This window comes from Pseudophryne corroboree, chromosome 7, assembly GCF_028390025.1.
Source record: "Pseudophryne corroboree isolate aPseCor3 chromosome 7, aPseCor3.hap2, whole genome shotgun sequence".
NCBI classification, from domain to species: domain Eukaryota; kingdom Metazoa; phylum Chordata; class Amphibia; order Anura; family Myobatrachidae; genus Pseudophryne; species Pseudophryne corroboree.
In genome coordinates this window covers 181456332-181481714 of record NC_086450.1, presented here as the reverse complement: position 1 = coordinate 181481714, position 25383 = coordinate 181456332, and the positions used below count along the sequence as shown (strand labels likewise).

Genomic DNA, 25383 nt, shown 5'->3' with positions numbered 1-25383 from the left:
TACTTGGTAAACATGACGTGAGATAATATGATCAAACAGCTCTTCATTTAACTATTTTATATAAATCACTTAAAACTATAAGGGGGATATTCAATTTTTTGAAAAGTCAGTTGGGTGTTTGTTTTTTCCTATCTAATAGACAGGTAAAAAACAGACTCCCAACTGACTTATGTATTTTTCTCCTACTGCTCTCATATCACATATTTGATCTATTGTGTATTATGTCTATGGGGGAATGTAATAGGGTGTGAGAATCAGAAAGTGACAGATTTTGTGAGAGCTCTCTTGTTTTTTGTTTTTTAATCATATAACAGGCCCGGCGCTACCCGCTCAGCGAAGGGATGCAGTGCAGGGAGGCGCTGGGACGGAGAGGCACTTCCCCTGCTCCGCATCCCTTCCCTGCTGCGCCGTCCTGTCCCCCCCTGCTGCTGCTGCTGCTGCTGTGCCTGTCACTGTATGACAGGCACTGGCAGCGCCGCCTGCAGCATGAAAGCTTCCTCCCTCTCCTCCCCTCACCTGTTTGACAGCGGCTGTGTACGGGACGGAAGGGGGCGGAGCTAAACGGGACGGAAGGGGGTGGAGCTAAACGTGGCGGAAGGGGCGGAGCTACACGGACCAGGCTGCTGTACCGAGGGAGACTGGCTTAGGTAAGTAGAGGGTGAGAGAGAATTGTGTGTTTGTATATATGGTGGGTGTGTATGTGTGTGTGTGTATATGGTGTGTGTGTGTGTGTGTATATGGTGTGTGTGTGTGTATATGGTGGGTGTGTATGTGTGTATTTATATGTGTAAATTGTGTGTGTGTGTGTGTGTGTGTGTGAGGTATGTCTGTGTACGCGCACTTTATGGATGGTAGTACTGGGGGGGCATTACGTATAATGACGCTATTACTGGGGGGGCATTACATGTAAGGACGATACTACTACAGGGGGGGCATTTTGTGAAACAACGCTACTACTGGGGGGGCCATTACGTATAAGGACGATACTACTACTAGGGGGAATTACGTATAAGGACGCTTCTACTTATGGGGGTGCACTACGTATAAGGACGCTACTACTACAGGGGGGGCATTACGCGTAATGACGCTACTACTACTGGGGGGGCATTACGTATAAGGACGCTTCTACTACTGGGGGTGCACTACGTATAAGGACACTACTACTACTGGAGGAGCATTACGTATAAGGACGCGTCTACTACTGGGGGGCATTATGTATAAGGATGCTACTACTACTGGGGTGCATTACATATGACGCTACTACTACGGGTGGGGCATTATGTATAAGAGGAATAAGATTGTGCTACATTGTGGCGTAATTTTAAGTGGGGGTACTATTGTGTGGCCATGCCCCTTACTTGTGAGCCCACACCCCTTTTCCCGGCGCGTGCCAAAGGAATATGGGAGGGCGCAAATTTATAGTTTGCAGGGGGGCGCCGAACACCCTAGCACCGGCCCTGCATATATATGAGACTCTGCCATGCAATCATTTACATGGCAGAATCAACCACGTTTGTATAAAAATAGGAGAACCCATAAAATCTTTAACTTTCTGATTCTCACATCGTATCACATTCCCCCCCTCCCCATGTCTTAGGTGTACAGTATTGTCACGAGATCTGCTTAAAGGCTCTTATGTCACCTCAAAAGTTTACAAAAAAAATCCAATTCACAAACTCGAAGAATTCTGTGTGGTCTGGTGCTCGCTGTTTAAGAAGTCCAGAATTATATTGACAATGACCCACTAAATGAAGGTGTTTATTCCCAGGATACTTGTGTTTATTCTTTCTCTCGCAGGGGATGGTGTTTGGTTCCAGTACTGCTTTACTAGCCTGCTATGATGCTGCTCAGACTCCTTGTCTCACATGAGGTCTTTCCATCCTCTCCTTCCCTGTATTTTCCCTCAAAGATTGTCTTCGGCTCAGTTTTGATGGGTTTCAGCTTTGCTCTGAACCCCTCCTTTTTATAGCAATGTGGCAGCCTATTGTTACCTCTTACTTTTTTTATTTATATCTGACACGTGTTTCTATTAAAAGCTGTACGTTTTGGTTATTTGTTGTCTTGTAAACATAGAAACATAGAATTTGACGGCAGATAAGAACCACTTGGCCCATCTAGTCTACTCCATTTTTTACCATATTTTTATCTCAAACCTTTTTTTATCCTTATTTCTTTGTAAGGATGTCCTTATGTATATCCCATGCATGTTTAAATTGCTCTACTGTCTTAGCCTCTACCACCTCTGATGGGAGGCTATTTCACTTGTCCACTACCCTTTTTGGAAAGTAATTTTTCCTCAAATTTCCACTCAACCTACCTCCCTCCAGTCTCAGTGCATGTCCTCGTGTGCTATTGCTTCTCTTCATTTGAAGAATGTTTCCCTCCTGGACTTTGTATATCCCATGTTTCTTTCACAATAAACATATATTCCACAACATAACTAACTAACTAAATTAATTAATGAATTAAACCAATCATCGGTTATGCTGGGCATACATTGTCAGATAAAATGCCTGTCAGACCGACAGGCATTTTATCTGACCCTGCCGATATCTGGGACATACACTGTGAGATCTCGTGCATGTCACCTGATATTGGCGCTCAGCCCATGGGGAGGAGACAGTTTCCTGTTCCTTCTCATGTGAAGGAACAGGGGGATGGCCATTGTTTGGCCACGGTAGGGCATAGACTGCCTGATGTGGCTGACATGACACTTTGAAAATATCGAATCGGAGGTGCATGATGGATGATTCGGCATGCCCGACTGTACAAAATTTTCGGGACGGTCAGCCACAAACACCCTTCAATTATCTGGACGATCTGCTGATATTGGGCAGATCGGCCAGATAATTGTATCGTGTACGCCCAGCATTAGAAAAGGGTTATGTATCTCTCAAAGTTCACAAGCATGATTCTGGCACAAAATCAATAATCAAATGTAAATTTTAAAGATATACAAGAAGTAATTTAAAAAGATAGTCCAATGAGACATCTTAAGGTGGCCATACAATAGGATGACCAGCGTTCTTACGATTTCCCCCACACATCTCCCGGCACCTCCAGGAGCATGATAGACCATTAGGTCTGGAAAAGTACCTAACGATCTATCTTAGGACCTGTGAATCACCGCTACCCAGATCGCCTGATCTTATGTGCAGCACATAAGACCAGAGGATCAAGCATATGACCGAGTGTCCAAACGTCAGTTTGGCATCGTTAATGAAATGCTAAAATGTGCGCTTTCGCTAATGATATATCAGTCCGATATATCGATATCACGCGCGTCGGCCTGATGGTCTTTCTGGTGGGTGGGGGGCTTTACACTTCCTGCATTGTATTCCACCTAACTTAGCTGACTGATTGGCCCTTCTTTTTGTAAATGGTTGATATCCTAGCAGGGGTGTTATCATTCTCCAGGATGATATTTTACATACATCATGCTGCGTAACAAGACACTGGCTACTCTGTAACTCCTCTTCCTGCCATCATACAATACACTGATGTACTTGTTCTAGTGTAACATCCGCACTACAGTCAGTTAGGGCTATAAGACACTTATCAGCACTCACCTCGGACATCTACCTTGGCTTCACACTGTTTAGTTCCATACTCATTTATTGCTTTGCAGGTGTAGAATCCGGAATCTCGTTTTTCAACTCCCACAATGCGAAGCGAAAAAATGCTCCCTTCCTCCTCTGTCATGCGATATTTTCCACCGGGCTTCACCTGCTGCTTGTTTTTCAGCCTGTACAGTGTGAGGAAGAAGAGTGTTTCCCAAAACAAAGACAACAATGAAAAGAAACATGGGGCATTTCATTTAGGAGCAACTGACAAGACATAACATAAGTTCCTTGTGGACTTCTGTTTATAACAGTTTACATTCTCCTCTTGCTGGAGATGCCAAGTAGGTTTGAAGCCTCCTTAAGGATAACAAATGAGTCACCAAAAGCATTAGCTAGATTGAACTTCTGTTAAAAACTCACCAGTTTATCATAGGCTTGGGTTCTCCTTGCACATGTACACTGAGCACAACCTCCTGGCCCTCAAACACCATCTGGTCCGACAGAGCTACCTAAAAAGTTGTAGGAGGCAGAAGTTCAATCAAATAAAAGTAGCACTTACACTTTTACAGAGATTACTGAACGCACACACTCATATTACTAGGACTACTGTTAAACAACCACAGCCAACTAAGGCATTATCCGCCATGTCAAATTCATAAAATCTTTGGATCTCACCTTGAATGAGGGAGGGGCTTTGAAGGTCACGCTGTGTTGGATGGTGGCTTTGCTAGACATCCCGTGCTGGGGTGTGGTAGGCTCACTTAAATCTTCCTGAGGGCTCAGATACTCATCATCGGATGTAATGGGGCTGAGAAGATCTCGCGGTGTGCCACGATGGGCAGGAGATTCTGTGACAGGTGCTGGGGAGACAGAGGAGAGCTGGGTATGCACTATACAATGTAACACTTGTTACAATGTCGCTAAATCCCAGAACACAGGCTATAGAGTATGTATATGTATATACACTATGCAATCTTCCAGACGGCATGATATGTTGTGTCGTAAGGTTGTATCCTGTACAGTATGTGCAGTTGTGCATACACACTACACTATGTGTACTTCATTGTTCATTCCATCATCTCATCTGACGTGCAGCGAATCAGGTGGGAAGATGTGATGAACGACAAGTGAAAATGATAGATTGGGTGTACACACTATAAGATTGTTCTTCCCATATACCTCGGGATGATATATTGGATTATAGATCTTATAGTGTGTACCCAGCTTCACAGATTTATTTTGGAATTTCAGTAGGTGTCATCTTTTTAAGTTTATCTCCATATAAAAAAATAAAGAAATGAATAACAATATATAAATAATCCTTTATTTGTTTTTATTGTTTTACTTAGGCATGTGCTTTGTCTAGAGAACACCGAAAACCTACATGTACAGAATTGTACACATTGCACATTACTGTATTTGCAAACGAAGCACAGGTGGCCCCAGGATGTATCCTATACCATTTATATACACATTCATGTGCAGACTTCTGATTCTGAGGAATCAGTCTGGTTAGAAACATCTAACTATGACAATGTACCAGCTACTGCTTTAGTCATGAGAGCAAGACATCGTGTGCTTGGAACAGACACTTTGTTATATTTATTAACACAGTATTGTCTCCTGTGAGTTTATTAATAAACCTTCTATACTTTTAACATCTCTTTCTAGCAAGCTTAGAAAAAGTTGCAGTTAAACACTCATTAATGCCTAAAATGGCCCCCTGCAATAGCCCCCACCTCCCACCCTCTCTACACGCAAAGCACTGGCATCTTTCCTAAATGCCAAAAAAAGACTAAGCAGAGCCTCTGCTCCATACACAGTGGGTGAGACATGCAATGACACAGACAGACACATAAGGACTCACCAGTTTAGAGCTACAGACCCCCAGAAGCACCCTTACTATCCTAGAACATCAGATACAAAAAAGGAGCAAGGGACTAAAACTTTCAGTGGGGTGAAGCAGGGGTGCACAAGAGAATGGGGGAGAACACAGCAAGGGTTTGGGGTGAAGAGGGTAAGTAAGTTAGTAATAGAAACAGGAGGTTGAAAGAAAAAGAGTGAAAGGAGAAGAGCGCAGAGAAAGAAATAAGATGCACATAAAAAGGGAAAAGCAGAGAAGGGAGAGAGGGAAGGGAGAAGGGTGGAGAGACTGAACATGACGAGGTCACCTCCAGTACAATCTGTTGCTGTATTTAGACTCTCACCCTCCTCGCTCCCTCCCACATACAAACTCACCAGCACACAGGCAGAAGGAAAGACAGAAAGCAGGACAGAGAGGTACAGAAGATGGGGCAGAGAGGGAAAACAGCCAGGACAGGAGTGCCGAAGAGTCCAGAAAGTGGTTAGGAGCACTCAGCGTCCTCTACGCTGCTGCCTACATAAGCCAACACTGCCCTTTAGGAACATACAGCTGATCACAATAAATACTATTCCCAGAGACACAAGGTGCTCATGTTTCTGAGCTGCTGTGCCACCAAAGGAGCCAGTGATATATTACCGTCTGACAATGACGGGGAACTTGTGCAATGACTCCTCTGAGAGTTAAATTCCAACATAGAGCATATGCTGCGCTAATAAGAATATACTTATCATACTTGCCAAAAATAACTCCCTTTCTCATTCATCAGCTTTACAGAACAGGAATGATTGATAATTACTGCATCCATATTCCATGGGTAAGAGCACAATCATGGTTTATATAGATCACAGGTAATGCTAGCATTTGTCAAATGTTAACTGAAAATAAAACGAACAGCAAAATATTATATATAGACTTACTTTTATACTGCGCACAAATCAAAATAATCAAACACTGAGGCATGATTTACTAAAGGAAGAATGTAAGTATGTGGACATAATTACGTGTGCTAATCAGATCAAGCCTAATTGCTAAGTGACGCAGCGATGGGTGTTGGTAGCTCCAACTGGGATGAAGGGACAGCATAAGTGTTTGATACGCTCTCCTTAGAGAATGTATCTAAAAAACTGTGGGTCTGATTCAGTTTTATGCAATGTCAATCTTTTACGTAGTGGACCATTTTTTTTTGCCACGGCGCAGGCATCCAAATTGCACTGAAGCAAAGAGAATTTATTTGCCAAGTGAATGACAGTAAGGTACCATGTATTGGAGGTAATGGGGGAGTGGCAACTGTTTCTGGGACATGTAACAGCTTGTGACTGCAATCCTGTACACAGTTACAATGGCACCAGCATCTCACTTCCAGAGGACATGCTGTGTGACTATAGGGTTTCTCAGATGGTCAATGTTTGTCTGATGTGCGTCAGATGGTTGCATCCTTGTACTCCAGCGATGGTTCAGAGACGCATGCCTCCAGTGGGTGTCTCAATACAAATCCCACTGATACTGTAAGCAAATTCACAGCTGCAAGGGCATTTACGCATTTCTCTGAATCAAGCCCTGTGAGCGATAGGAAATCAGCTACATTTGTTAAAGAGATCCATTGGGATTTGAAGGAAGGAGACAAAGGATGACACTATGGTCACAAATTGTTTGTCATTATCAGCATGAAGGATGATTTATATTTATTACACGGGGATTTATTAGGGCAGGGCTTGACAATTTTTTGTAAAATGTAGGAGCCAGGATGAAAGTGTAGGAGCCAGACCACCTCCCCGTGCCCACGCCCCCAAATAACTGAAACACCTCCCACGCCCGTTACTGAGCAACTTCTCGCCACCACCCAAGCAAACCAACTCTCTGCAGCCACACTGCTGTGCAGCTGCCCCCCAGGTAAACAACAACCTCTCCCCTCCATAGCCACATTAATGGGCTAACTTCACCAAGCACACCAACACATCTACGTGGGTAACCCCAGGAAAGCCACCCCCCAGGCAAACAATCCCCCCAGCCATGTCACCACATCACTATCCCCTCTGAAGACGCAATCCCCCGTCATGCATAGACTCTCTTATCAGAGAGCTTTGCAGCCGGAATTTGGAGACAGCGGAGGCTGGGACGGACAGGCACAACAGTTAGCGCAGGCTTGGACGGACACTCGACACATGCACTTCAATGCATGAAATGGCCACTGCAATAGACACGCCTATGAATCTCCGCTGGGGCTATAGAGGATCTGCTTCCTCCCTCCCTGCATAATCTGGTATCGAGGCAGCAAAATCAAGGGGCCATGGCGACATGGCCCCTGGGATTTGTCGAGCCCTGTATTAGGGGTCAGTATCATGGGGGGCGCGGCACTTGTTATACCAGCTGTCGGGATTCTGGCGCTCAGCATACCTGCGCCGGGATCCCGACCGCCAGTATACAGACAACTTTTCTCCCTCTCGTGGTGTACACGACACCCCTGGAGGGAGAATAAATAGCGTGGCGTGCACCATGCCCGCAAGGGGCTCTTTTGCACTTGCCCCGCTGCCGGGATTCTGGCTGTCGGGATCCTGTCACCGGTATGCTGGGCACTGGGATCCCGACAGCCGGCAATTCATACTACACCCTCATGGGGACATGAGCATAAGAGGAGGGAGAAATAAAGAGAACCAAACAAATGTAAATCCGTCTTTGGTTGCAACAGATCTAAAAAGTTATGCAAATACAGCATGTGCCGTGTTTTGTAATGAAATACCCACCGCTGGATTCTCAGATCTGCTGCCTGCGTCTGAAGACGCAGTATCAGAGAACAACGGTACCAATGGACATCTAAGGTTGCTCAAAATGTCTGCCACCACTAAACTGCTGGGGACAGTGAAACTGCTTTCGTGCGTCCCCAAATTGGCACCGACATGCGTCCGTTTTTACACCAATTAACAATATATTAATATTGCCCTTTCAATATAATTATTAAACAATATTTCTATTAGTTTCAATTCTACTCATGCAAAAAAAATCAAGATGGTGATGTGTATAGTGGCATTTTCTTAATTGGTGTTTTATGGCGGTTTTACCTTGAGTAAATCTGGGGTTTTCAAAACATTCTTGAAAACCACCAAAAATCTTGAGATTTCCAAAACTAACATTTATTTAGCCTAGAGTAGATGTAGTTGTCGCAGCGTCTTTTCTACAACAGTGGTGGTCATTCCGAGTTGTTCGCTCGCAAGCTGCTTTTAGCAGCTTTGCACACGCTAAGCCGCCGCCTACTGGGAGTGAATCTTAGCATAGTAAAATTGCGAACGAAAGATTAGCAGAATTGCGAATAGACACTTCTTAGCAGTTTCTGAGTAGCTCCACACTTACTCGGCAACTGCGATCAGTTCAGTCAGTTTCGTTCCTGGTTTGACGTCACAAACACACCCAGCGTTCGCCCAGACACTCCCCCGTTTCTTCAGACACTCCCGCGTTTTTCCCAGAAACGGCAGCGTTTTTTCACACACACCCATAAAACGTCCAGTTTCCGCCCAGAAACACCCACTTCCTGTCAATCACATTACGATCACCAGAACGAAGAAAAAACCTTGTAATGCCGTGAGTAAAATACCTAACTGCATAGCAAATTTACTTGGCGCAGTCGCAGTGCGAACATTGCGCATGCGCAATTAGCGGAAAATCGCAGCGATGCGAAGAAAATTACCGAGCGAACAACTCGGAATGAGGGCCAGTGTCCGAATCTTTATGCAAATGCTGCAACCGATTCTCAGCGTACTAAGATGCCCTCTGGCAGTGGCACTTTTCAGTTGTGGCACATACTAATTGCACCATTGGATGCAACATCGAAGATTGCACCTGCCCAGGCGTCTAGACATGGCTTCCTGTGTCATTGCAGCTGCTTCTTTACATGAAGCGCTGAGTCGCTGATAGCAAAATGCCCGTAACACGGCCACATCTGGCTAGTCACCACTGTAACGTCCCAGAAACGCCCACCAAAGTTCTTTCTCTCTGTGTGCAATTTAGATCTGCATATTAGAGCCGTAACTATTTGGAAGCATGTGCAGTGCAACTCAGACTCACAGGCAGACTGAAAGCAACCTCTGAATCAAGAACATAAAGTGAGCAACAGAGCAATGAAATAGATTTGGTGCTACGTGTTATTTACTATTAATGGGGGATTGTTAAGTTAATAAATAATATTTATTCAAAGAAGAATCAGCATGCATAAACAATCATAAACCATCATATCTAAGCAGCAATAAAGGGTTTTCCACAAATGGGATGATGAATTTGCTATAATCTCCTTTATCCATTTTCACATTATCTTTGATTATCTTTGATTCTAAACATTAATGCTCATTTAGAGTATGCATTCGCAGCCCCGAACATATCAAAGATCTATCCAAGAAAAAGTGTGTTAATGAGTCGAACAGGCGCTAACACAGTAATATTTGCACTAGTCTAAACTAGACTTAAGCCCCACTATAGATATAGGGGGTCATTCTGACCCGATCGCACGCTGCAGTTTATCGCAGCGGTGCGATCGGGTCAGAACTGCGCATGCGCCGGCGCATGCCAGATGGCCGAAGGGCGTGGGGCCGCTACGATCGCCTCTGCCTGATTGACAGGCAGAGGCGGTCGCTGGGCAGGAGGGGGCGGCACGGCGGCGTTTGGCCGCCGTTTCTTGGGGGGCGGGCTGCAGCGGCTGCGTAACGTCACACGCAGCCGCTGCGGGCCGGGGAGCGATGAGTAGCTCCCGGCCAGCACGCTAAAGCTGCGCTGGTTGGGAGCTACTCTGGAAGTGCAAAGGTATTGCCGCTGTGGAATGCCTTTGCACTTCTGCGGGGGGGGGGGGGGGGGGCAGCACTGACATGCGGAGCGGGATAGCCCTGTGCCAGGCGTCCCCACGCATGTCAGTGTGCATGGTTGTAGCTGTGCTAAATTTAGCACAGCTACGATCATCTCGAAATGACCCCCATAGTGTAAAGATATGCAATATGTAACACTAATCCCTTGGTATCAATGCCTATTTCCGCATAGATTTTAAGATTGCCATCAGGGCCCTCTTACCTTTTTGTCTGTTATTGTCTTGTCTTGTTTTATTATAATTTTTTTAAAATGTGTAAATCACAACAGAATATGCTGGCACTTTATAAAAAAGAAATAAAGATAACTCGACAGGGTTAGGGTGGGTACACGCATGATGTAGTTTCCAGCCAAATCGCAACGACATATTGTGCATGTCTGGCAGCAGTGTGTATGCCCAATTGTGCACTCACGCAGTTTACATGCAATATCTTCTGGTCGGCCGTGCTGAATAGCCAACCAGAAGATATTGTGTATGATGCCATGCTACATCCTACATCATGCTGTCGTCCCCTGCGTACTGCAGTTGTGGATGCACTGCACGATACAGGGTCCCATCGCCTGTCAGATCCGCCGGGTACACAGTATCATATAAACAAGAGAGAATAGTGTCTGGATAGCCACAACTTTCTATAATATAATATAAGCTCTAATGTTTTAACTACAGTATATCAGCTGGAGGGGTCAATACACAATCGTCCAATAGGAAGCTGCTAAGGAATGCTGCCAATAGTCATAATCATCAATAATCACTACAGATCGTTGCACCCACGCTCTGGCACAAGAGATATATGTCTTAAAGGGTGTATTTATTTTGTGGACACATCCAAGTCTACAACATAAGGAAACGCAAGTCAAAAATACACCAAAATATATAAAAGATATTCGACGGGATGTGATGGGAGCCGATAAACTTTCTATTGGCTGAGGTGTATCATTGCAATTACAACAACTCTCATAAAATATGACACGGCGACATAGATTTGGCATAGAAACCGTTAGCAAATTTATTTAAAACATAAGATTAATCTTTGTATTAGAGCTGTATTGAAGATGTATGGTGCCAAAGAAAGGACGGCCAGAAATCTACAATGCTCAGACCTCAAGAAACAAAACAAGCATTGCACGCGTAGATCGCCCAGTGTGCCCATATAACAAACAGTACAATCAAACAAGAAGGTATCAACTCAGCCTCGATACTGCTCCCCAGGACAAAGAGAATTCGACCCCCACAAACAACTCCTTAGATACCTTTCCTTGCTATTACGCTCCCTGCCGATCATAGGCTAACACCTTGATTTATAGTGCACCACTGCCAGCCCCCTAACCTAGAAGTTTTGGCACACCTCTCATTTCATGTGATCGCTCGGTTCTCATAACGGCAAAATGCGCATTGTTTGCTGCTATTGCCACAAACATCGGGCATTTTGCAAAGTTGGCTAATGTAATAGCGGCCACAAAGCGCCTTTTTCGGACGCTTTCGGCTCTAAAGTAAAGAGCCTGATAAAAAGTCAGATCCAGATGTTTTTCTCGTGTTAAGTATACAACTCGGACAATGTAATGAAGTCAGATATTTCCAGTCAGACACAAAACAGCTCTAATGGGAGGTACACACGGGGAGATGTGTGCTCAGTGATCTATCACAGACCGCGCATTGCTATCGCTATAGGGCATACACACAGAGCGATGTATGCTTCTCTTCTAAGCAATCTAGTCAAAAATCGCTCCGTGTGTACCTACCTTAAAAAAATTTATGAAAATGTTAGAAATCAATTCTAAGTACACTTTTCAAGCACATTTGCAATAAATAAACACTTTTCAATACATTTTAACACTTGAAAAAAACAAAAAAAAACCTTTGATCAGTAAAAATGCTAAACGTACTGTAAATGTCATTTATATTATTCTACCCGGGAAAAAAAGAATTTACTTACCGATAATTCTATTTCTCGTAGTCCGTAGTGGATGCTGGGAACTCCGTAAGGACCATGGGGAATAGCGGCTCCGCAGGAGACTGGGCACAAAAGTAAAGCTTTAGGACTACCTGGTGTGCACTGGCTCCTCCCCCTATGACCCTCCTCCAAGCCTCAGTTAGGATACTGTGCCCGGACGAGCGTACACAATAAGGAAGGATTTTGAATCCCGGGTAAGACTCATACCAGCCACACCAATCACACCGTACAACCTGTGATCTGAACCCAGTTAACAGCATGATAACAGAGGAGCCTCTGAAAAGATGGCTCACAACAATAATAACCCGATTTTTGTAACAATAGCTATGTACAAGTATTGCAGACAATCCGCACTTGGGATGGGCGCCCAGCATCCACTACGGACTACGAGAAATAGAATTATCGGTAAGTAAATTCTTATTTTCTCTGACGTCCTAGTGGATGCTGGGAACTCCGTAAGGACCATGGGGATTATACCAAAGCTCCCAAACGGGCGGGAGAGTGCGGATGACTCTGCAGCACCGAATGAGAGAACTCCCGGTCCTCCTCTGCCAGGGTATCAAATTTGTAGAATTTAGCAAACGTGTTTGCCCCTGACCAAGTAGCTGCTCGGCAAAGTTGTAAAGACGAGACCCCTCGGGCAGCCGCCCAAGATGAGCCCACCTTCCTTGTGGAATGGGCTTTTACAGATTTTGGCTGTGGCAGGCCTGCCACAGAATGTGCAAGCTGAATTGTACTACAAATCCAACGAGCAATAGTCTGCTTAGAAGCAGGAGCACCCAGCTTGTTGGGTGCATACAGGATAAACAGCGAGTCAGATTTTCTGACTCCAGCCGTCCTGGAAACATATATTTTCAGGGCCCTGACTACGTCCAGCAACTTGGAGTCCTCCAAGTCCCTAGTAGCCGCAGGTACCACAATAGGCTGGTTCAAGTGAAACGCTGAAACCACCTTAGGGAGAAATTGAGGACGAGTCCTCAATTCTGCCCTGTCCGTATGAAAAATTAGGTAAGGGCTTTTATAGGATAAAGCCGCCAATTCTGAGACACGCCTGGCTGAAGCCAGGGCCAACAGCATTACCACTTTCCATGTGAGATATTTTAAGTCCACAGTGGTGAGTGGTTCAAACCAATGTGATTTTAGGAACCCCAAAACTACATTGAGATCCCAAGGTGCCACTGGAGGCACAAAAGGAGGCTGTATATGCAGTACCCCCTTGACAAACGTCTGAACTTCAGGAACTGAAGCCAGTTCTTTCTGGAAGAAAATCGACAGGGCCGAAATTTGAACCTTAATGGACCCTAATTTTAGGCCCATAGACAGTCCTGTTTGCAGGAAATGCAGGAAACGACCCAGTTGAAATTCCTCTGTAGGGGCCTTCCTGGCCTCGCACCACGCAACATATTTACGCCAAATACGGTGATAATGCTGTACGGTTACATCCTTCCTGGCTTTGATCAGGGTAGGGATGACTTCATCCGGAATGCCTTTTTCCTTCAGGATCCGGCGTTCAACCGCCATGCCGTCAAACGCAGCCGCGGTAAGTGTTGGAACAGACAGGGTCCCTGCTGGAGCAGGTCCTTTCTTAGAGGTAGAGGCCACGGGTCCTCTGTGAGCATCTCTTGAAGTTCCGGGTACCAAGTCCTTCTTGGCCAATCCGGAGCCACGAGTATAGTCCTTACTCCTCTCCTTCTTATGATTCTCAGTACCTTGGGTATGAGAGGCAGAGGAGGGAACACATACACTGACTGGTACACCCACGGTGTTACCAGAGCGTCCACAGCTATTGCCTGAGGGTCCCTTGACCTGGCGCAATACCTGTCTAGTTTTTTGTTGAGGCGGGACGCCATCATGTCCACCTTTGGTTTTTCCCAACGGTTCACAATCATGTGGAAGACTTCTGGGTGAAGTCCCCACTCTCCCGGGTGGAGGTCGTGTCTGCTGAGGAAGTCTGCTTCCCAGTTGTCCACTCCCGGAATGAACACTGCTGACAGTGCTATCACATGATTTTCCGCCCAGCGAAGAATCCTTGCAACTTCTGCCATTGCCCTCCTGCTTCTTGTGCCGCCCTGTCTGTTTACGTGGGCGACTGCCGTGATGTTGTCTGACTGGATCAGCACCGGCTGACCTTGAAGCAGAGGTCTTGCTAGGCTTAGAGCATTGTAGATGGCCCTTAGCTCCAGGATATTTATGTGAAGTGATGTCTCCAGGCTTGACCACAAGCCCTGGAAATTTCTTCCCTGTGTGACTGCTCCCCAGCCTCTCAGGCTGGCATCCGTGGTCACCAGGACCCAGTCCTGAATGCTGAATCTGCGGCCCTCTAGAAGATGAGCACTCTGCAACCACCACAGGAGAGACACCCTTGTCCTTGGTGACAAGATTATCCGCTGATGCATCTGAAGATGCGACCCGGACCATTTGTCTAGCAGATCCCACTGGAAGGTTCTTGCGTGGAATCTGCCGAATGGGATTGCTTCGTAAGAAGCCACCATCTTTCCCAGGACCCTTGTGCATTGATGCACTGAGACTTGGCCTGGTTTTAGGAGATTTCTGACTAGTTCGGATAACTCCCTGGCTTTCTCCTCCGGGAGAAACACCTTTTTCTGGACTGTGTCCAGGATCATCCCTAGGAATAGAAGTCGTGTCGTCGGGATCAGCTGCGATTTTGGAATATTGAGAATCCAACCGTGCTGGCGCAGCACTATCTGAGATAGTGCTACTCCGACTTCCAACTGTTCCCTGGATCTTGCCCTTATCAGGAGATCGTCCAAGTAAGGGATAACTAAAACTCCCTTCCTTCGAAGGAGTATCATCATTTCGGCCATTACCTTGGTAAAGACCCGGGGTGCCGTGGACAATCCAAACGGCAGCGTCTGAAACTGATAGTGACAGTTCTGTACCACAAACCTGAGGTACCCTTGGTGAGAAGGGTAAATTGGGACATGTAGTTAAGCATCTTTGATGTCCAGAGACACCATATAGTCCCCTTCTTCCAGGTTTGCAATCACTGCTCTGAGTGACTCCATCTTGAATTTGAACCTTTGTATGTAAGTGTTCAAGGATTTTAGATTTAAAATTGGTCTCACCGAGCCGTCCGGCTTCGGTACCACAAATAGTGTGGAATAGTACCCCTTTCCCTGTTGTAGGAGGGGTACCTTGATTATCACCTGCTGGGAATATAGCTTGTGAATGGCTTCCAATACTGCCTCCCTGTCTGAGGGAGACGTCGGTAAAGCAGACTTTAGAAAACGGCGAGGGGGAGACGTCTCGAATTCCAATTTGTACCCCTGAGATACCACCTGAAGGATCCAGGGGTCCACTTGCGAGTGGGCCCACTGCGCACTGAACTTCTTGAGACGGGCCCCCACCGTGCCTGAGTCCGCTTGTAAAGCCCCAGCGTCATGCTGAGGACTTTGCTGAGGCGGGAGAGGGCTTTTGTTCCTGGGAACTGGCTGTTTGTTGCAGCCTTTTTCCTCTCCCTCTGCCACGGGGCAGAAATGAGGCGCCTTTTGCCCGCTTGCCCTTATGGGGCCGAAAGGACTGCGCCTGATAATACGGCGTCTTCTTAGGTTGAGAAGCCACCTGGGGTAAAAATGTGGATTTTCCAGCAGTTGCCGTGGCTACCAGGTCTGATAGACCTACCCCAAATAACTCCTCCCCCTTATAAGGCAATACTTCCATGTGCCTTTTAGAATCCGCATCAACTGACCACTGCCGCGTCCATAAACCTCTTCTTGCAGAAATGGACAGCGCGCTAACTCTTGATGCCAGTCTGCAAATATCCCTCTGTGCATCACGCATATATAGAAATGCATCCTTCAAATGCTCTATAGTCAGTAATATACTGTCCCTATCTAGGGTATCAATATTTTCAGTCAGGGAATCCGACCACGCCAGGCCCGCACTGCACATCCAGGCTGAGGCGATTGCTGGTCGCAGTATAACACCCGTGTGAGTGTATATACATTTTAGGATATTCTCCAGCTTTCTATCGGCAGGTTCCTTTAGGGCGGCCGTATCAGGAGAGGGTAGTGCTACCTGTTTAGACAAGCGTGTGAGCGCTTTATCCACCCTAGGGGGTGTTTCCCAACGTGCCATATCCTCTGGCGGGAAAGGGTACGATGCCAATAACCTTTTAGGAATTATCAGTTTTTTATCGGGGGAAACCCACGCCTCATCACACACTTCATTTAATTCCTCGGATACAGGAAAAACTACAGGCAGTTTTTTCTCACCAAACATAATACCCTTTTTAGTGGTACTTGTATTATCAGAGATATGCAATACATTTTTCATTGCTTCAATCATGTAACGTGTGGCCCTAGTGGAAGTTACGTTTGTCTCCTCATCATCGACACTGGAGTCAGTATCCGTGTCTGTGTCTGCCATTTGAGGTAACGGGCGTTTTAAAGCCCCTGATGGCGTTTGAGACCCCTGGACAGGCACAAGCTGAGTAGCCGGCTGTCTCATGTCGTCAACTGTCTGTCGTAAAGAGCTGACACTGTCACGCAATTCCTTCCATAAGCTCATCCACTCAGGTGTCGACTCCCTAGGGGGTGACAACTCTATAATAGGCAATTGCTCCGCCTCCATCTCATTTTCCTCCTCAAACATGTCGACATAATCGTACCGACACACCGCACACACACAGGGAATGCTCTGATAGAGGACAGGACCCCACTAGCCCTTTGGGGAGACAGAGGGAGAGTATGCCAGCACACACCAGAGCGCTATATATAGACAGGAATACCACTATAAAATGTGCTTTTCCCTTTATAGCTGCTGTTAGTATCAAAACTGCGCCAAATTAGTGCCCCCCTCTCTTTTTTACCCTTTTCTGTAGTGCAGGACTGCAGGGGAGAGTCAGGGAGACGTCCTTCCAGCGGAGCTGTGATGGAAAATGGCGCCCGTGTGCTGAGGAGATAGGCTCCCCCCCCTTCTCGGCGGCCTTTTCTCCCGCTTTTTGGTGAGTTCTGGCAGGGGTTAAAATACATCCATATAGCCCTGGGGGTTATATGTGGTGTATTTATGCCAGCCAAGGTGTTTACATTGCTGCTCAGGGCGCCCCCCCCTAGCGCCCTGCACCCTCAGTGACCGAAGTGTGAAGTGTGCCTGAGTAACAATGGCGCACAGCTGCAGTGCTGTGCGCTACCTTGTTGAAGACTGATGTCTTCTGCCGCCGATTTTTCCGGACCTCTTCTTGCTTCTGGCTTTGTAAGGGGGCCGGCGGCGCGGCTCTGGGACCGAGCTCCGAGGCTGGGCCTGTGTTCGGTCCCTCTGGAGCTAATGGTGTCCAGTAGCCTAAGAAGCCCAATCCACTCTGCACGCAGGTGAGTTGGCTTCTTCTCCCCTTAGTCCCTCGATGCAGTGAGCCTGTTGCCAGCAGGTCTCACTGAAAATAAAAAACCTAAAACTAAACTTTCACTAAGAAGCTCAGGAGAGCCCCTAGTGTGCACCCTTCTCGGCCGGGCACAAAAATCTAACTGAGGCTTGGAGGAGGGTCATAGGGGGAGGAGCCAGTGCACACCAGGTAGTCCTAAAGCTTTACTTTTGTGCCCAGTCTCCTGCGGAGCCGCTATTCCCCATGGTCCTTACGGAGTTCCCAGCATCCACTAGGACGTCAGAGAAATGTGTATTAGAGTCATATAAATGTACTAAGTCACACAAGCAGTTCCAGCTGAATCCAATTATATGTGACTTGCCTATATTCTGTGTATAATTTTCAAATACTCCACGTACGTTTTTTTATTTAATTTTTTTTTTTTTAAACAAAGCGCTGTGAATAGAACGCAGAAGCAGCTCTTGCTGTTTAAAATAATATGCAGCATGCCTATATTCTGTGTGTAATAGCAACTGTATTTGCATCCAAAATGTTATGCTACAATGTATTCCAGCTATACACTGGAACATAGTTAGATACTGTCGCAATTACACAATGAACATAGCCATGCCGCATATCATTTAAATCAGCATAAACTGCTTGTGCGTCCTGTAGTACTAGGGATTATTTAGGGTGTGTGTTGCTTTATTCATGGGACTTTTGGGGTACAATGGGTGACTTTCTCTGATACTGTGCCCATCCTATACTAAAAGACACATTTCGTTGCTCCGAAAATATTGGATGTTTTCTAGTCTAAATACAGTGACGCCTTGAATCCTAGACGTTGAAGATGGGAAATATATGCACGCCATTACATTGCCCGAGTTTCGGTAAATAGACACACATTTGTAATGTCCAATGCGGTGCAAAACTTTTCCGGGTGGCATTATCAGCTTCCATTACATCCCCGCCACACTATACGATATGTTGTGTAGTGCACAGTACAGAAATGTATATTTACTAAAAAAAACAAACCAGACATAAGTCCTAATGTAAATAGTTCCATTATGTGCATTATATGTTTTATATTTTTAATAAGATAGCAATTTATGTCATTATGGGGTGTTGGGGGTCATTCCGAGTTGATCGTAGAATGTGCTAAATTTAGCACAGCTACGATCAGGCACTCAGACATGCGGGGGGGACGCCCAGCACAGTGCTGGTCCGCCCCGCATGTCAGTGCCGGTTTCCCCCACAGAAGTGCAAAAGCATCGCACAGCGGCGATGCTTTTGCATTTGAGGAGTAACTCCCGGCCAGTGCAGCTCCTGCGGCTGGCCGGGAGAACCTCTTCGCTGCCCGGGTTGCAGCAACTGCGTGTGACGTCACGCAGCCACCGCAGCCCGCCCCCCAACGGTCCAGCCATGCCTGCGTTGGCCGGACCGTGCCCCCTAAATGGCGGCTTAACCCCACCGTCCAGCTCCCTCCCGCCCAGCGACCGCCTCTGTCTGTCAATCAGGCAGAGGCGATCGCTAGGATGCAACGGCCTTCGGCCGTCCAGCATGCGCCAACGCTCTTCGGCGCCGGCGCATGTGCAGATCTGACCCGATCGCTGCGCTGCGATAAAATGCAGCGAGCAATCGGGTCGGACTGACCCCCATTGTGTGTAGAATTTTGGGAGAAAAAAATGTATTTATTCCATTTTGGAATAAGGCTGTAACATAACAAAATGTGGAAAAAGTGAAGCACTGTGAATATGATGCACTCTATATCTACAGACGGACCGGGCAGTGTGTATGCACAACACACTGCCCGATCCGTCGGGACTGATGTCACAAACTGGGCGGGCATTTACATGCGCCCGCCCAGTTGTTTTGTCAATCAGCGCCGGCGTCTGCAGAAAGTGGACACACCACCAGAGTGGGAATACCAGGCTGCAGTCGGGATTCTGACCGCCGGCATTTCCCCACCGGTTGGGATTTCGGTGTTGGTATTCTGAATGCTGATATCCATATTAACTGCATCCCCTATAGTTATGTGCAGCATGAAAGCGGACATGTCTTGAGTCACATGATACATTTTCAAACTAATGCATGATGGGAACTGTAGTGCCACAACAGCAGAAGAGCTGCAGTTACTCAATGTCTATTTTAGAGAAATGTGATATATGTGTACACGTGATGACTATTGAGAATAAACTATGGAATCAAAAGTAATGTTAAATTATACTTCTTTATATATTACAGCAAGTAAATATTTAAAAATTATCTTTTACTATACAATGAACTGTTACCACTATGTTCTACGTTTTATTTATTAACATACATTATTATTAATTGCTATTTAGTTTGCAATTACCTGGTTTGACGGTCAGAGCTCCACAACTGCTAGCTTCACCCACTTCATTGCGTGCCGTCACTGTATAAATACCAGAGTCCGATGGCAATGCCCAGCGTAGCAGAAGCGTATGTCTCTCACCCTCAGTACGAATCTGATGAGTTGGACTGTTCTTGAGTATAGTGCGATCTTTTCTCCATATAACTGCCAGGAAGCAGAGTAACATATTAACAGCTGTACATTTACTGTAAGTCTCTGCTGTGTAATGTGCACACAGGTCTAGATCAACATTTAGATCGTGACCTTATATGAGCAGGAATCTTAGTACATTTCAGGGTCTGCTCACTGTGCGTAGATTTTTACAACCTCTCCTACTATGCAATACTGCAGAATTTGTTGTCGCTTTACAAGTAATTGATGGGAAATATACAATTTTCCCAAATTTTTATGCTGTTCGACAAATCTCAGCTACACTTAATACTGTAATCAATAAGGCAAGAAAAGTAAAAAGAACAGGCAGCATATCATGTTGTTATACCAACAGTGATATATTGAATGCTCCCATAAATTATATTCTTATGGGATCGCTTAGATGTGTTCTAAAGAATTTTCATACAGTTCTGTTTAGTGAAATGAGATATTGGCAACTCCATTAAAAACTTTTGTGGATGTGTGGTATCCCACAGAACTTACAGGACTCATGCTCCCTTCAACTGACATGTAAATTGCCTTATTGTACCAGGTGCTCCATGTAGGACCCTATGAGAACCTGTGTAGCCCAGACTTTTTGCCAAAAAGGACAGCTGTATACTCTGGGCTGCCATATAAACAGACATAACCTGCAGCTTTACCCTTTCCCCCCTTTTTCTTGGAGCCTAGCAACAGTGGATGGTGTGATGGAGGACACTGCCCACACCTCTCATCTGATTGGCCAATCCCTAGAGAGAACCCAGAGGAAGGGTGGAGTGATGGAGAGATTGGTGTGAGGACTGAGGAGTGCTGTAAGCTGGGACAGAAGAGAGGACAGCAGACCAAGCAGTGGGATCCTGAGTGAGAATGGCAGTGAGTTGCAGAGGCTGAGTTCCTGTGTGTCAGTTCCAGAGTATCCTGTCAGCCCTAGTATCATTGTGCAAGTCCCAGCAGCAACAGCAAGGGACTCCTCTGGAGGAGAGAGGGAGTGAGATCAGTGAGGTTTCATCAGTAACAGCTCACTGCCCATATAAGAACAGAGGAAGTAGCAGCTACAGAGAATACCCTATCCATGCAGAGACAGTGCTGTGAATACAGCAGCCAGAGACAGCACTGAGAGGTAACTCCATCCTCAGGGAGGATTCTGTACAAGTAAACAGGGTCCCTGCTCACACACTGTCTACAAACATTGCAGCTGGCACTACGCTAGGAGTATAGAACACTTTTGTCTGTGGCACAGCATAACTTGTTGCCAGCAATAGCACAAACTGCATCCTCTTACATTAAATGCCCTAAGTCTTACTAGAAAGGACAGCACACACAGTGCTAGTGCCACCGATGCTTATCTGCCGGGCCTTACAGACCAGTGACATTGTACGTCAGAGGAACTGTGACAGCCAGGTTACAGTGCAAAGGAGGCCTGAACAGAACTACACAGAGTGAATGGGAAAGGCAGTGGATCAGTTTTCCCTCAGTGTTGCCACAGAGAGGACAGGCCTTTATTTACACTACAGGGACATGTCTAAGAAAGACTAAATATATACAGGTTGAGTCTCCCTTATCCAAAATGCTTGGGACAAGAGGTATTTTGGATATCGGATTTTTCCGTATTTTGGAATAATTGCATACCATAATGAGATATCATGGTGATGGGACCTAAATCTAAGCACAGAATGCATTTATGTTACATATACACCTTATACACACAGCCAGAAGGTAATTTTAGCCAATATTTTTTATAACTTTGTGCATTAAAGAAAGTGTGTCTACATTCACACAATTCATTTATGTTTCATATACACCTTATACACACAGCCTGAAGGTCATTTAATACAATATTTTTAATAACTTTGTGTATTAAACAAAGTTTGTGTACATTGAGCCATCAAAAAACAAAGGTTTCACTATCTCACTCTCACTCAAAAAAGTCCGTATTTCGGAATATTCCGTATTTCGGAATATTTGGATATGGGATACTCAACCTGTATATGCATATATATCCACTTGTGGACACATTCTAAAGGGGGCTACAGACCTGTGCACAGGCGGAAGAACATAAGTTGTACTAATACTTCTGAATACATGGGATACTCAGTAAGGGTAATCAGATAATTGTAACTGGTAACAAACTGTTTTTCTTATGCATGCATATTTTGATGGTAACAGCTTGAATATTTGAGTTAAGGTTTGAATAGTATAATAAGTCAATATAACCAATTCAGGTAAACATGTATAACTGCTGAGAAGGACGGTGATGGGATATGCAACACCTGAATAATTAAACAGTCTATGACAGTGTTGGCATAATCTACGGTGTGAAGACCAACTGTTTATTATCTGTACTTGATGATTTACTGTAACGTAGTACTATTGTTCAAGTTGTTTGATTTTCCTACTGCCTTTAATAAACCGAAGTTGAGTTGACTGCTCCCTGAACAAACCGCTTGTGCAGACGTATATCCCTTACCTCTCCGAAGTATCGTGAACGAACTTCCATCTTAAGTTGGTATCCCGGTACACAGATAGTGTAAAGCGGACATAATCACCAGGTAAAAGATCATCTACTCACCCAATAACATTGTCCTTTATTTGCCCGGGTATCACATTTGGCGTCAACGAACAGGATCCGAGTGCAATCAGGAGAAACCTCACTAATTGAAAGATGGAACAACAACAGGCTGCAGGAGGAGGAGCACCACCGGTAGTACAGAACCAGGAACAAGAACAACAGGCAACCCCGGCAACGACACCGAATGCTCCAATAACCTTACCCTACTACTTTGGGGCGCCGTGGCTTCCAACCTATAGCGGAGATGCCAACAAGCCACAGTGTACCACATTTACAGAATTCAAAAATAAACTCAAATCTATGTTCCGGTTGTATACCTTGAACGAACAGCAGAAAGTCGAGATTCTGGTAGGTCAACTCACAGGGTCAGCTCTAAGAGAAGTCTTATCCTGGCCCACTGAAAACAAGAAAGAGGTAGACCAGATCTTAAAGAGATTGTCCACTACTTTTGAGACAAAAACCCTCCCCGAGTTAAAAATGAAGCTGTATGCGCGCAAACAGCAACCGGGCGAGACCCTCCGAGACTACGCCCTGAGTTTACAAGAAACACTAAGAGCGATCCAAGCAGTTGACAAAGATGAAGTCAGAAATGCAGACGAAGCGCTAACGATTCAGTTTATTGAAGGAGCCTCAAGGGAGAGTGTCAAAACCCAACTACGACTACTCAAAATGCAAATGCCGGGGAAAACCTTCCTAGACTTCAAGGGAGCCGCCATCACAATAACTGGCAACCAATCAGGAAGAGAAGAAGAGTACCCAGAACTGGTGGACTTCAGAGAATCCTCAGAGCTGATGGGAGCTACTGCTTCCAGTCCCGAAAGACCAAAACGAGTCAGAGATCCAGTGGTGCAGAGTAGTCAGCACCCCTCAGGAGATCAGATACAAACCCTACGCAAGCAGATGGAAGAGTTAACGGTAGGGATGGCAGAGATCCAGAGAGAAATGCGACTCCTAGCGAGACCACCGACACCCAATTCTGGAGAACCTAGATGGAGGTCCGAGCGACAGAGGTCGGCCAGAAGACGCTGGGAACCACCTCGAGAGTACGGGCGGCGGCCTTCAGACCAGTTCGACAGCCAGGGTCGTCCCGTTTGTCATCAATGCCAGGCAATAGGGCATATTGAGAGGAACTGCGACCAGATCGAACATTTAAACTCCAATGCCCCGAGGACGGAGACCGAGCCTCGGGGGACACAATAAGGTTAAAACCAACCTCTGAAGAAGGATGGCCACACTATGGCAGGCAATACCATATAAATGCAGATGAGTTAACCGACATATTAAATACCGACACTCCTGTCCACACAAGGAAAATTTCAGGAAAGGTCATCTGGTTTCATGTGCGACGTGGGTATGGATTCATCAATCGTGATGACACCAAGCAAGATACATTCATTCATTATACGGCCATACAGAGGAACAACCCCAGAAAATACTATCGCAGCCTGGGAGAGGGAGAGATGGTGGAATTTGACATAATCAGAGGAGAGAAAGGTCTACGGGCAATCAACGTCACGGGTCCAGGTGGTGCTCCAGTAAAGGGCAGCAGGTATGCAGCAGATCGCAGGCCTTATTGGTGCCATCCACACCGTGGAGGTCATCCACGTCACTACCGATGCCATGAAGATGGAATGTATTCCACAGAAAACGTGACAGAAAGTATAAACCAGAGGCCATCTGTATGCAGTCAACAGGATCCTAATGCCGAATCGCAGAGTGCATTATTGGGAAGAACAGCTAACCTTGTGAAACCAAGTGGATATACGCAACAGAACCTGCAAGAAACTGTTCGGTCGTTTCAGTGTGGACCTACGATGATGGAAGACACCAATTCCAATATGGCCTACCTCAATCCGGCTCATTCAAACGCTACTGATCAGGACCGGGAAGCAGAAGTAGTGACCCACAAGGCCACAGAGGAAGACTTAGAATCCTCTAAACCCAATGCATCAGATTCAGTTATGCTCATCCCTAAACCTCACCATCCTGCAAAAACCCAGGGGGAAGCTAAAGAGGCCGTGAAATGGCTCTTTCCAGCGTTGCATCGTCCTGACTATGAGTACACCTCAATAAGTGGTGAAGAATTTATCTCACTGTTGCAGCAGGCATCGAGAAAGCCAGGGAAGAGGCGCACAGGGGTTCTTGCCCATTAGTTATAGACCCTTCTCATGTCTGATCTGTATTGATTATACTAATGTGATTTTCAAACTTGTTTGCTCTTAAGTTACTAAATGCATTGAGGTTTAAAACATAATTGTTTCAGTACCTGCAACCTAATGTATTTTATGTCAGTAAATTGTCAATGTTGTGAAAAAAATTGACTTTATGACTATGTGGAGAGACAAATGCGTGAGGACACGCATCATTCAAGCGGGGTTGAGTGTGGTATCCCACAGAACTTACAGGACTCATGCTCCCTTCAACTGACATGTAAATTGCCTTATTCTACCAGGTGCTCCATGTAGGACCCTATGAGAACCTGTGTAGCCCAGACTTTTTGCCAAAAAGGACAGCTGTATACTCTGGGCTGCCATATAAACAGACATAACCTGCAGCTTTACCCTTTCCCCCCTTTTTCTTGGAGCCTAGCAACAGTGGATGGTGTGATGGAGGACACTGCCCACACCTCTCATCTGATTGGCCAATCCCTAGAGAGAACCCAGAGGAAGGGTGGAGTGATGGAGAGATTGGTGTGAGGACTGAGGAGTGCTGTAAGCTGGGACAGAAGAGAGGACAGCAGACCAAGCAG

At 45.8% G+C, this 25383-nt stretch overlaps 1 protein-coding gene across 1 annotated transcript in view; it reads right to left on the bottom strand.

Moving 5' to 3' along the window:
- SPEG (striated muscle enriched protein kinase) overlaps window positions 1–25383 on the bottom strand; it is a 519092-nt gene that overhangs the window by 242413 nt on the left and 251296 nt on the right. The window contains exons 6-9 of the mRNA XM_063933852.1: window positions 19898–20080; window positions 4239–4423; window positions 3984–4072; window positions 3570–3745 (exon numbers count right to left, since the gene is read on the bottom strand). Coding sequence (XP_063789922.1) covers window positions 3570–3745; window positions 3984–4072; window positions 4239–4423; window positions 19898–20080 — 633 coding nt within the window. The remainder of the gene's footprint in view (window positions 1–3569; window positions 3746–3983; window positions 4073–4238; window positions 4424–19897; window positions 20081–25383) is intronic.